General features: G+C 34.6%; 1 protein-coding gene across 1 annotated transcript; it reads left to right on the top strand.

The window, feature by feature from the left end:
• The first annotated feature begins 221 nt into the window (after positions 1–221).
• LOC103485996 (uncharacterized) lies at positions 222–5,342 on the top strand. Its single transcript, XM_008443779.3, has 10 exons — positions 222–352; positions 479–707; positions 1,022–1,129; positions 1,247–1,416; positions 1,992–2,125; positions 2,221–2,398; positions 2,516–3,068; positions 3,154–3,266; positions 3,391–3,634; positions 4,759–5,342. Exons 1-10 carry the CDS (start codon positions 252–254, stop codon positions 4,999–5,001), a joined length of 2,073 nt encoding a protein of 690 aa, XP_008442001.1. The 5' UTR covers positions 222–251; the 3' UTR covers positions 5,002–5,342.
• Positions 5,343–13,190: the final 7,848 nt, after the last annotated feature.

Here is a 13,190-nt window from a genome sequence, read left to right as displayed (position 1 = left end):
TAATATGTAATAATTAACAAAAACAAAAAGTATAATTAATTACTTCATAAGCGACAAAGTGGAGATTCTATCCGTAGCTACGGAGCCATAGAGCGGTCCTCTGTGGCATGCACAAAGCATTGCATGAGGAATGCCACGTGGCAGAGTAAAATAATGACACGTTTATCAACACGCAATTTTCACTCCTTAGCCATTAGAACCGACCGAAGAAACCTTCTTCTTCCACCTCCTTCATTTCATTTCATTCCCCAATGGTTCAGCAGCAAATCGAAATCACCGCAACAACAATGGCGACCACCTCTCGGAAACACCTCTCCTCCATCGCCAATAACGTCGTCCAACGCTGTGCTCTGTAAGATAACTTCTTCTTCTTTGTTCATTCCAAATCGAAGGAACTTCGTAATGTTATTCTTCTTGTTCTGTGGTCTGGACAGACCTGTTTTGATTTCTGAACGATTGTTGGAGTGTACTTGTGCAGAAAAGTCGGCAGTTCGGTGGAAGGATTGGTGGAGGAGTTTGAGATTTCCTGGAAACCTGAGACCGGAACATATTCGAGGAAGTTCGTGGAGTTTTGTAGCGCTAAGGCTTTGGCAGATATGTGTCGGAACTTGGAGGAAGGTATTTGTAATGGATCGTTTAGCCGTTTCAGCTTTGATATGATGCTTGCTTGGGAGACGCCTTCTTCTCAAGATGAACAGTCTCATCAGGTACGTATACACACGTACTTCTCTTCTTCTCTATTAGGCTCCCATAATTTACTGGTTTTGTCGATTTAGTTTGAAGATTTATACCACTGTATTTCTGTTTACAATGTTCCGAAATTTGATTAGTTAATTCGGTGATTGTTCTTTTGTATTGTCCTGCAAAAGTTGAATTATGGTGTTCTAATGTAATATTCGGAATTTTTTCTAAGTTTCTTTCCAGTTGATTTTTTCATGCTGAATCTCTGCCTTATGTATCGGTATTATTATTGAGTTTGTTCTTGTATAACTTCTACATCTCTCTGTTGTTAATGTAACAGGAGTGTTTGGCGAAGGGGAAAGAAGAGAAGAAGAAAGTCGTAGCAGCCAATGTGCCTCCGGAGCAGGATGAGATTCCTCTTTTCTATTCGGACATTATGCCCATGCTGGTAAGAATATCGTGTGTGTGTGTGTGATTGAACGATTGATTGATCATGGTGGGTCCATTGCCGACCTGTTTTCTTTCTCTCGCATTTGGATACCTAATTTTGGTATTATCTTGGCAGGTTAACGACGATCCAGATGTTGGAGAAGATGCATATGTGTGGTTAGGGTCTCTAGTTCCATTAGTTTCGGATCTTGTCAATGCAAGATTCACATTCGAAACGTTAACAGCTCCAACTGGACACCGGCTTCATTTCCCGGCGTATGATAAATTTCTCAAGGAAATTGACAAGTAATTGCTATAACTCATTATAAATTACAATTTTCATCTGTACTGTGGATTTTTATGTTATTGATTATGTAACATTATCCCTATAGTTGTTATTAATTGAAGCTCTGAACCATATGTTAAGATAGCACACCAACGGGCACCTGCCCTTTCTGTTTATTTGACAGTTATGCTTTTGTTAGTTTGCTGTACTTTACTCAGACTGTGTGTCATAGAAGTACAAGAGTACTTCTCTCCTTGCCTATATATGAGGGTTATTTCATTTCCTCCAACTGAAGCCATTTTTCAAGTTTTTTTTTTTTCATAACTTTGAATTTAGAAGTTTTGAAGAACACGTAGAACTTCAAAGTAGTTCTAGAGAGAGTACATTATTTGCATTTCTTTCTGGGCAGATGCTTTTTATAAGTTATCATAGATTCGTTGTCAGTCCTCAAGTCCCCAAACCTGGTAGGGGGAAGGGAAACTTTGTTATAGAGTTAAAGATAGTTATAATATTTTACATTTTATCACATAACTTCTAAATCGTTTTCTAACTTCTTTTTCTTCTTCTTTTTGGCTGTTGTTCAATTTATCATCAGATGCATGAAGCATCTGCAGAAACAGGCAACGCCAAAGGGTGTAGAACTACGTGATGATGAGTTCCTATTGCACGTGGAGGGCACTGCTAGCTCCCAAAGGGTAGTTCGCCACATTGGATCAACAAGTTGGCCTGGTTAGATTTAGCTGATTATCATTGTTTCCTCCCCCATTTGATTGGTCAGTCATGGAGAAGATGCCTGAACCATGAAAGTCATTTTTCTGTCTCAGGAAGGCTTACATTAACTAATTACAGCCTCTACTTTGAGGCTTCGGGAGTGATAACATATGAAAATGCAATTGAGATAGAACTCTCAAAGGACACCATGCACAGTGTGAAACCAGCTTCCACAGGACCTTGGGGTGCACCACTTTTTGACAAGGCAATAGTCTATGAATCCCCTGCCATGTGAGGTTTTAATTAATTAATTAGTTTTTGTATATTTTTGGGGCAATGAGATTAAGCGATTAGTGTTAAAGAAAAAAAAAATCTATAACTAATCCAAATATTTTCACATTTTTATAGATTAGAGGAAGTTGTGCTGGAGTTTCCAGAGATGACAAGTTCCACAAGACGTGATCATTGGCTAGCATTAATAAAGGAGGTCATACTCTTGCATCGTTTTTTGCAGAAATTTAATGTGGAAAGTCCAACACAAGCATGGGAGATGCATTCAAGAACAATATTAGGGATTATAAGGCTTCATGCAGCCAGAGAACTGCTTAGAATATCTCCACCAATTCCTACAAAGTTCTTAATCTTTTCCTTGTGTGATGAGTTACCAAAGGGAGACTATGTGCTAGAAGAACTTGCTGAGAATCTGAAGTTGCTGAATAGTGAAGGCCCATGTAGTGCGACTTCAACCCTGAGACATTTGAACATGTCACAATTATCTGACTCTCGTGTAGATGTAACAAAGAAAGTTCATCGTACTAGTACTGAACTTGGTGAATCCCAGTCTTCCTTAGAGAATGCCATTAATCAGGCGAGAGAAGAAGAGAAGCAAGTTGCAGTTGCCAAGGCTACTGCTGTAGGACTGAAAGAGGAAGGAATTGGAGAAAGTGCATTCATCTTCTTGGCAAGCATCTTAATCTAATCTAATATTTTAAGAATTTATTCTCTTCCGATTTATATTAAAATCACAACTTGATAATATGATACAGGAGCTGCTAAAGCCACTCAAGAATAGGTTATCTTGGCTCAAAGAAGTTATTGAATGGGAACGACCAGTGGCAACTGTTATTGTGCTGGCTGTATCTTTGATAATTACATACAAGTAAGTTCTGTCTGGGCTTTTTGTGTGCACAAAATATCCTAGTCATACGTTTCAATAATTGTAGTCTTCAATTTTTTCTTGGATCAAGATCAAGGTTGGCAACTAATGTACTTTGCTGATGTAGGGAGTGGTTTGGCAAGGCTGTGGCAGCCTTCTTATCTTGGGTGGTCATGGCAATGCTTCAAGCGAGAATGGAAAAGATTCAGGAAAAGTGCAACGAGATTGTGGTCTGCACTGCCTCTGACCAAACTATGATGGAGAGCATAGTGGCTGCCCAACAGAGTTTGCAAAATGTGCATGAGATTGTGCAGACTGCAAACATTGCAGTGTTGAAGATTTGGTCCATTTTTATATCCAAAACTCGCAAGGTGTGTTCACTATTCTTATGTAAATTTTTTTTACAATGTGTACGCCATCTCTTTCTTGAGATTGAGTCTTAAATTGGCCAGTTTAGATTTTAGTTCAATAATGATGAGACAAGGGAGATGAGCATATAGACTGATAGAGGTTGATCGGAAGTATCTGAATTGAAGATTTCCCTTTACATGGGACGGATACCCACAATATGTTGAGTAGGGAAACTGAACCTCTATCTTGAGCATGAAGTTGGTAGTAATAGTTTATGCTAGAGGTATGCTATTTTCATTTTGGATGAAAGAAATAAATATTAGGTTTTCTCGTCTTCAGTGATTTTAGTATAGATTTTTCTTTCGACTCTTTAATGATTTTAGTGAATTTGGTTTCTTGGGGATGTGGTTTGGAAGGCCAAAATTATAGTTAAATGGTTCTAGGAAATGTTATTAGGTAAATTGAAATTGCCTGATGAAAAGTCACTTTTGAACCATTTGAGAAACTAGTTATTTCACATTTTTACGCTGAAATATAGTTTTATTTTATGTTAGCTACTCCTAAACCTATACTTTTCATAGAGCATAACTGAGTTGGACATTACGCTGTAACCTTTTACCAAAACTTGTGCGTTCAATTAGTCAAAGTTACATCTTTATGCTATTCCCAAAAGTTCTCATTTGAATCTTCAAATCCTCATGTCAAACTACAAAAAACAAGAAAACTTTGCAACAACAACAATTTATGGCTGTCACCCCATTGTAAAAATTAAACCTTAAAAAAGTACTTGTACAATTGTTAAAATTGAACACTCATATTTACGATAGCGATAAAAATTAGATCTTTAAATGAAAAAAATGCAACACTCAAGCTTATATAATTGTTAGGAAATTATGTTGATTAGTTTGAGAGTTCAATTTTTGCAAGTTCGAGTCCGAGGGTATAATTATAACTATCATCGTACCAATTGAAACATAGGGCCAGTTTCACAATATTTGCCTCGACAAAAACCAAAAGAGAACTTATAGATGTGTCTGTTTCTGCATTGTTGACCACTGAAATCTATTTAAGTTATTCATTTCAAATAGAGGAGCTGTTCATTTTCAATTGAAATTAACAATATCCCTACTTTGTTTGGTTGCAGCACGCAGACATGACAATGGCAGTATTGAGTGTCCTAGCAATAACGCTGGCATTAGTTCCAACAAAGTACATAATAATGGGATTGATATTATACGGCTTTTTCACGACCTCAAAACTACGGAAGAACACTGAAGATATCAACAGCGGTGGGGACAGACGGCTCAAAGAATGGTGGGGCTCCATCCCTGTCATCCGCGTCCGTGTTGTCGACGAACTTCCTGAGAACAACAGCCCTTCCAATTAATAAGGGTAACCCTCCCACTCACACCCTCTCCTTTAATTTGCATGCTTTCTTATAGTTTGGCTATGCTTTTTCCTTCCTCCTTCAAAATTTAAAATTCGTAATCCCATGTCTTTTTGTGAATATATGGACAAAGTGAATCCCCCCTGAGAGAATAATGTGACAGTGTGTGGGATTTGGTTTTTAGGTGCATTGAGAAAAGTACTGTACACAATATTTGGGGGCTTCTTGTTTTTATTGTGAAACCCTAAAAACCCTTTTTCTTGTTCAATTTTGGACTATATGTCTTAGGTTGAAAATATATATGTTGAATGATATGAGTAATAATAGATTTCATTTGGACATACTTGAATTTAAACTGTACATGCTTCATCACTGTGTGTTATTAGTGTGAAACGAAATTCTGTGAGAATATTAGATTATTAATTGTACATTCATCTATTATTTTTCAACTCACTCCTATGAATAATTTGGGGATTCTTGAATAAGATCAAAATGACAGAATTTCGTCATTTGGTGGTGGGTCCTCAAATTTTGCAATATTTTCTTAATAATTTGATTCATTTTACTATATTTGTGAATGTCGGATATTTAATGGTAGGTTATAAATAGTTACATCATTTTTATAATTGCTACCTTAACCCGACTCTACTAACTAGACTCTCAATTTCTTCACCATCGACTCTATCCTTTCATCTTCCTATAATAGAAGAAAAACACCACCTTTTTGCTTCCTATGACTGAAGAATAACAAATGAGTTCCAATGGGGTTGGTATGCGAACTCTGAATAATACTATCTTAGAACCCTCTTTTCTATCTATTATTTTCTTTGTTACAAGTTTAGTAGCATTTCATACCCAAATAAAGTTAGTTTACAGTATTTAGTGTAAGGTCTATATCTTTATAACATATTTAGTACCACAATTTATAACTAGATCAAATATTTGAATAAGTCACCATGGATTGGATGTACAACTTCTTAGTTGGTTATTGGTCGCTATCTCCACTTTAATTTCTTTCTGTTCAATGGGATTCAATCTACGTATTATACTAAAAATGCCAATTGAGTGTTCTTCTTCCAATTGGTTCAATGGGATTCAATCTACGTATTATGTTGGTTTTTAGTATATAAAAATGCCAATTGAGTGTTCTTCTTCCAATTGGTTCAATGGGATTCAATCTATTGGTTTTTAGTATATAAAAATGCCAATTGAATGTTCGTGAATATACTTTTGTTCTTTTCTTTGGAAAAGAGATTCATCATCAAGAAAAGAGATTCATCATCAAAGCTTGATATACGACCCATACCTATATCTGGAACATTAACCTGCGAAAATTAATAAATGGTGAAAATGATGTTTAATGAATTGTACAAATGAAGCATAAAGTGAGTACAAATACTGAACAAATAAAATATATATATAAAATAAAATAAATTAGAAAGTAGAAAATCTCTTTAGGTTACATTCTCTTGTTTGTTAGGAGAATTCACTGAGGTGAGTTATATGGTTTACTGAGGTGAGTTATATGGTTATTAAGAGTGGTTATCTTTGAATGAGTGATATATGGTAATACACTCTTAAAGACATGGACTATTGAGGGGACATATGGCCCCTATTATGTCCCCATTGGATAGGAGTTACGATATTTATAACATTCCTCTTTAGATGTTTATGTAACGACTCAATTCTTTAGTTAGTATAAGTTGAAGTTATTACTAACTAATTTAAAGGATAAGTAAAATTTTTTAAATCTAAAAATAGAAAATAAAACAAAATTTCAAATATTCATTAAAAATCATAAACAAATCTACGTAAAGATAAAATTAAGTAAAATCCTAACTCGGATCCTATCTAGTTTTAAGAAAAAAAATAAATGGAAAAAAAAATAAAGTAGAAAGTGCCTTTGATCAATGTCATCAAGCAGAAGCAACAAGATTCCTATGGCTCGTCACGGTCATTTCTTGTCATTCGTCAGTTTCTCTCTATCTTTACCTCTACCTCTGCTTGAAAAATTAAACAAGAAAGAGTGAGTATAAAAATATACTCAGTACGGGATCCACTACTAGTCTTGCTAGATGCTAGTTAACTTTTGTAAAGTGGTACCCCTAAACTGGCACGTTCCCGAACACGTGCAATCTGTGATCCCGTGGAAACATATCTGGTCTTCGGTGAACCAAAAGGGACATCTAGGACAACTGGTCTTTAGTGTACCCGAAGGAAACACTAAGACACTCATAATCATGTCTATGTCATACTGGACTAGTGATCCCGTCGGACTACACAGTCATAAAAGGTGGTGATCCAGAAGGACACCCATGTGGGTACGACTCTAATAGCTAAAGCTAACAACATTACCTAACCATAACATGTAATATAACATACATTATCATAAGCATGTCATAAGTATCGAATATGTCATTTTAATCAAACATTGTCATCAAAGACATATCACAGTCGTCGTCATCAATATACTGCCAGTAATAAGCATATTAACAACCATTGTCATCAATCACCCAGCGTCATGACAGTCATTATCAATAGCATTAAATCATGCATCTTAGCTAACATTAACGCATAACCATAAAATACATGCAGTTTCTTAAATTTATTTTGAGGGTCTAGTTATAGAATCTCTTACCTAGAGATTAGCTCAACCCAAATTATCCTAACAGTCAGGGTGGAGCTTCTCAATAGTCAAGTCTTAAACACAGGTGAACCCAATAACTAAAAATTAATAAATAGTCGCCTAGTGACCAAATTTCAATTATTTCCACTTACCAAAATTGAAGATGAACCCAAATTTATCCTTGGGTTAGGAAAAACCCACAGCTCAAGCTTTCGGATAAAGTCTAACTAAATCATCCAAAATTAATTCAATTAGGGTCCGAAATTAATCTTTGATGGGTATGCCAAAAACCCAAACAAAACTCACCAAAATAGGTGAAAAAGTCAAAGAATAAGCTAAGTGGCTAAAAAATGGCTTGGCTAAGGAGAAATAGCTAGGTGGCTCGGCCAGAAGACTGAGTGGCTCGGCTGGAAGGAAAAAACGGCTCGGGTAGGTAGCTTGGCTGAAGTCACGTGCGGCTCGGCTTGGTTCACGAAGGGGCGACTGGGGATGGGTCCGCTTGAAGCAAATGCATGGTGTGCGGCTTACTCAGACGGCTCGACGACATGCTTGTTGCAGACGGTCTGCTCGAGCGGAACGGCTAGGACAAGTGCGAAATCGACGTCGGGTGTTCGACTTAGCCGACGATCGACGATTGATGAGGCTCGTCGACGGCTGCTTCGTGAAACGGTGTGGCGGGAGACGGTCGACGCTCAACGGAGAACTGACACATTCACGGACGACGAAAGAGACAAAGCTACAATGGGTATAGGCGGTCGTGAGCGTCGAGGGAGGACGCGATCAGCAGTTTGGTCGAAGACGAAGAAACGACTCGGCTGCATTGGCTTCAACGGCCAGGCTAGGCGATGGCGACTAGGGTTTCACTAGGGTCTTCTTGTGATAAGGAAGAAGAAGATGAACAGTTACATGCGTATCCCGAGGCCCTAATTAAAGAAAATTAATAATAATATAATATTATTATTATTTTCTTTTCTCTTTCTTCCTTTAATTTAATTCCCCAAAATCTCCTACTTTCTCTCTTCATTAAATCCCACCAAATCTCCTCTTTAAACACAAATTTCCCCCTCTTTCCAATCCAATCACCTTTATCTTCCAAAAATAAATATCTTAACCTAATTATATTATCCACATAATATAATTATTTTAACTTCAAAATTTAATTAATTATACAATTAAATATATAATTAATCAAATTTTCTCAAATACAAACAATTAAATCAAAAACTCCAAATACTAAAACAATTAAATATTTTTCTAATATCTAATAAAATCCAATCTTCATAAATCAGTTAATTCAACCAATTAACTAAATAACAACCAAAATTACAAATTTTCAAAATTACACTCAGAATACTTAAACTTAAAATTACTTACTTTGGGGCGTTACAGTTTAGGACATATATGGAATGTGTCTTGTTAAAATCTTTCTAAAAAAAATGAAAAAATTCTAGTAAAGGATTTACTCACTCTAATGGAAACATCATGTGAAATTTCTAAGTCGTCGCATCTTAATGTTGTACATCAATTTTTCAAACGTTGTATAGATAATAATTTTGTAAACAAGTCTGCCAAATTATCCTTCCTACATATTTGTTGTAAAGTGATTTCAACTTTTTCTTTAAGATCATGAACGTAGAAAAACATTTGTGAAATATGTTTTGTTATATTTCCTTTGATTTGAGCTACATAAGCCTTGTTGTCTTTGTAGAGTATCGTCAGAAGCTTTTTATTAGAAGACAATACACAGCTTCACTATTATGCTGAGTCACTGTGTTAGAGGTAGTTTGATTAGAGGAATTTTTAGACACAAACATCTAAATCTCATATTTGTTACACAATTTTCAATTATTTGTTTGAAATAAGATATTCTCATGTTACTGCCATAGGTTAGCCTTTTGAGGCTCTAATCTAAAAAGGAATCCCATTGAAGAGGAGTTCCGTTGAAGAAGGGTTATTTTGGCTAAGTGTAAATAAAAGGCATCCTCTGGAGAAGGATGCGATAGGAGAAAAGACGATGTGAAAAGAAATATTTGTCTAAGTGTTATTGTGTAAGAGTAAGCAATGTGATGAGATTGACTAGTGAAGAAGAAGTATGCATTTGCTGTTAATAACTAGACAATGGGGTGGTAAGACGTATGTCTAAGTGTTTTGTGATGAAGTAGGTGTCCTGTTGAAAAGATCAGACGACTTTTGGAGGAAAAGTAAATGTCTATTACTTCCCGAGGAGAGAGTTAGGTGATTAAAGAGTTCAGCTTTCCATGGAGATAAGGTTAGTGTCTCAAAGGAAAAGTCTAATTTCGACTGACTACTGGCTTACTTGTTGAGTTTAGGTTGGTTGCATGGTGTTGCAAAGCGGTGAGGCAAAACATGTAAAGCGTGGAAATGACCAATTGATGTGAAAGGCCACTATAAAGAGGACCAAAGGCAAAAAAAAAAAAAAAAAAAAGGGTATGAGATGCTAAACTTTTTGCCAAAATTGTTAAGAAAAAGTTTTGAGTGTTTAAAAGGCCAGTTGAGGAAATTGCTAGGTGAGAAGAGAAAGCCGAAAGCAAAAGGAGAAAAGGTTAAGGCTAAGTGTTTTTGTGAGTGATCCTTATAAACAATGAATGTTCACTACTAGAAAAATGGCCTACAATGATAGTTAAACTCCATCATATTTAAAATTCTTGATAGTTATTTTCAGTCATTGTTTTGACAATCATGGAAGGTCTATTATGCCAGTTTGAAAAATTGTCACAATAAGTGTTTTTCATGACAGAAAATAAATGTCACATATCTCTTACTGTTGATAGATAATAAATGTTATTCTTTATATTTTATGGCAGAAAATAAATGTCACGTATCCAGTATTATTGACATATCATAAATGTCATTATTTATATTTCATGACAATAACTAGCTGTCATCGTTTTATCTAGCATGCCTTTAATTTACTGTCAAGAATACCTCTTCCTTGACAGTTTTTTTAAAAAATCAAATGTCATATACTCCTTTATTACTACATTTCTTTCTTGCCTTATTTCTTGATAGTCATTGTTTTTCTTACTGCCCTGCCATTACACAAACCAGTTCAATCACAAAGTACTATACAACACACCCATATGGAAACAAACAGTCAACACTTTAACATATATACGTTATCATACACTGTAATATGTGTACAAAAAGATTGACTAATAACCAGTTTTGGTAAAAGGTTTACAATGAAAGAACAAACAAAGACGTCTTTGGCTACCAATAAGCTTAGAATAAGTACATTGCAACCAAAATTTTCCTACCGATCCTACAAAAAGTCTTATAAATCAATAAGTTGCTCCAATATGGCTTCACTACTCCAATAGATAGATTCTTGCAAAACTTAGTAAGAAAACAAAACCTTACAAAAGGTACCAATTCCAACTATAGTTTAAAGGAGAGATAAATTGAATCTACATCACCCAATTATTAGTTCATAATATATCTCAATATATCCTCCACCCTTGGAAGTATAATTTTGAAAATCATTTAAACTAATATCAATAAAAACTCATAAGAGTAATAAAAACTAACCCAATTCTTCCAAATTACTCAACTTGCCAAACATCCCTAAGAAAATTTTACAAGCAAATCAATTCACGAGTAAACAAAAGTAGAACAATATCATATTCTTTAAAAAACACATACGAAATCATAGGCACATATCTAAAAGAATAGAGTAATTAAGTAAGCAACTAAGTCTTGATGAAAAGCTTGAGTTTCCTTCTATTAATGGTAGATATATGTCTCTACTCAACAAGAATGATCACAACAATAGATTCAACACTATTACAAATTTGGGCTTTAAAGACACAAATTTTGTGTTATAAAAACTTTCAATGACACAATTTTCGCGTCATTGAAGCCATTGTCATAAAAGGCTATTTAACGACACTTTGAAAAACGTGTCATTAAATATGCTTAGATGACATCAAAATTGTGTCATTAATACCTTTATCTTGATGTAATAAATATGTCATCGTTATCTATAACTCGACACCAATATATTGTCACCAATATCCTTACATTGACGCAAATCATTTGTCATCGTTATCTATACCTTGACACTAATATATTGTCAATAATACTCTTACATTGACGCAAATCATTTGTCATCGTTATCTATACCTTGACACTAATATATTGTCAATAATACTCTTACATTGACGCTTTAAATTTGTCACTGTTACCTATTACTTGACACGATTATATTGTCATTAATAACCTTATATTGACGCTTTAAATGTGTCACCGTTATCTATACCTTGACACAAATATATTGTCATTAATGCCCTTATATTGACACTTTAAATGTGTCGCCGTTATCTAATATATTGTCGTTGTAAATGTTTCGTTACATAAAATTGTTGTCAAGAAATGTGCTTTAAGGATACTGTTTCTGTTTAATAAAGGCTTATATGTCGACACATGTTTGGTGTCGTTATTCTTCATTTTCGCGACACATATTTTTCTGTCATATATTTCTTCTTTCAAAAAAATTAGATACTAAATTTCAGCACCTGTTTGGAAAGATATTTATATTGATAATAAAAAATATAACTTACATTATCAGTAAAGATTTTATAATAATCCAAAAGATAAATTTACTGTAATATTACATGTATGTGTGACCTAATCTAATCAAACTGGTGCATAGATGAGAATTTGATCGATACCATGATCCATGGATTCTTCAACTACCTGCAAATTTGAAGAAAATGAACCTTACCAACATTCATTACAGAAAATGCATAAGCATAAAGGTGCACCTTAATAAGCAGACCAATAAACTTTTCAAAATAAGTGCCCAAAGTTCATACAATCAAGGTTTTTAATAAAAGACCCATAAGGAATGCAAAAAAAAAAAAAAAAAAAAACACGGACTACATAAGCATAGGCATAAGCATATATATATGCTGCAAATGTAAGTTTCGATTCAATCTTTACAGACCAAGCAATGTTCTAGTTTGTATCAAGTTGAAACTTAGCATAAACTTATCCTTAGCCCCCCATCCTCCAAAGTAATTACAAAATAACATGATTCCTATAATATATATCTAAGCGGATTGAACAAAATAGGTTTTCAATGACTACCATAACTGCAGAATAATCAACACAACAAAGTATCAAGTTCCTAAGTACATGTCAACATGATTCCTAAAACATATGTCTAAGTGGATCGTACAAAATAGCTTTTCAATGGTTACCATTGCAGGATAGTCAAAGCAACATTCCTAAGTACATGTTAACATGATTCCTAAAACAAAATAGTTAAGTTACGTTACAAAACATAAAAACACTTACCTCTTTCTTTTACTAAATCCCTACCCCATATCTTGATTACCCTCCACAGAGGCTTCTTCTTTCTTGCAAGTTTGGAAATCCTAATAATGAATAGCAAACTACGTAAGTTATACAATTATTGTTGCATATGCAATATATTAACTCATTATTTGATCCCTAACGAAGTTCATGATAAATTAAGTTAACATCATTCTCAAAGTTATTCTAAGAACAAAAGTTGCAACCAATGTTTTTCACTGGTCCA

This window comes from Cucumis melo, chromosome 8 (genome assembly GCF_025177605.1).
Source record: "Cucumis melo cultivar AY chromosome 8, USDA_Cmelo_AY_1.0, whole genome shotgun sequence".
In the NCBI taxonomy this organism is placed as follows: domain Eukaryota; kingdom Viridiplantae; phylum Streptophyta; class Magnoliopsida; order Cucurbitales; family Cucurbitaceae; genus Cucumis; species Cucumis melo.
The sequence above is the reverse complement of the archived record's forward strand: the minus strand, read 5'-3'. Positions and strand labels throughout refer to the sequence as shown.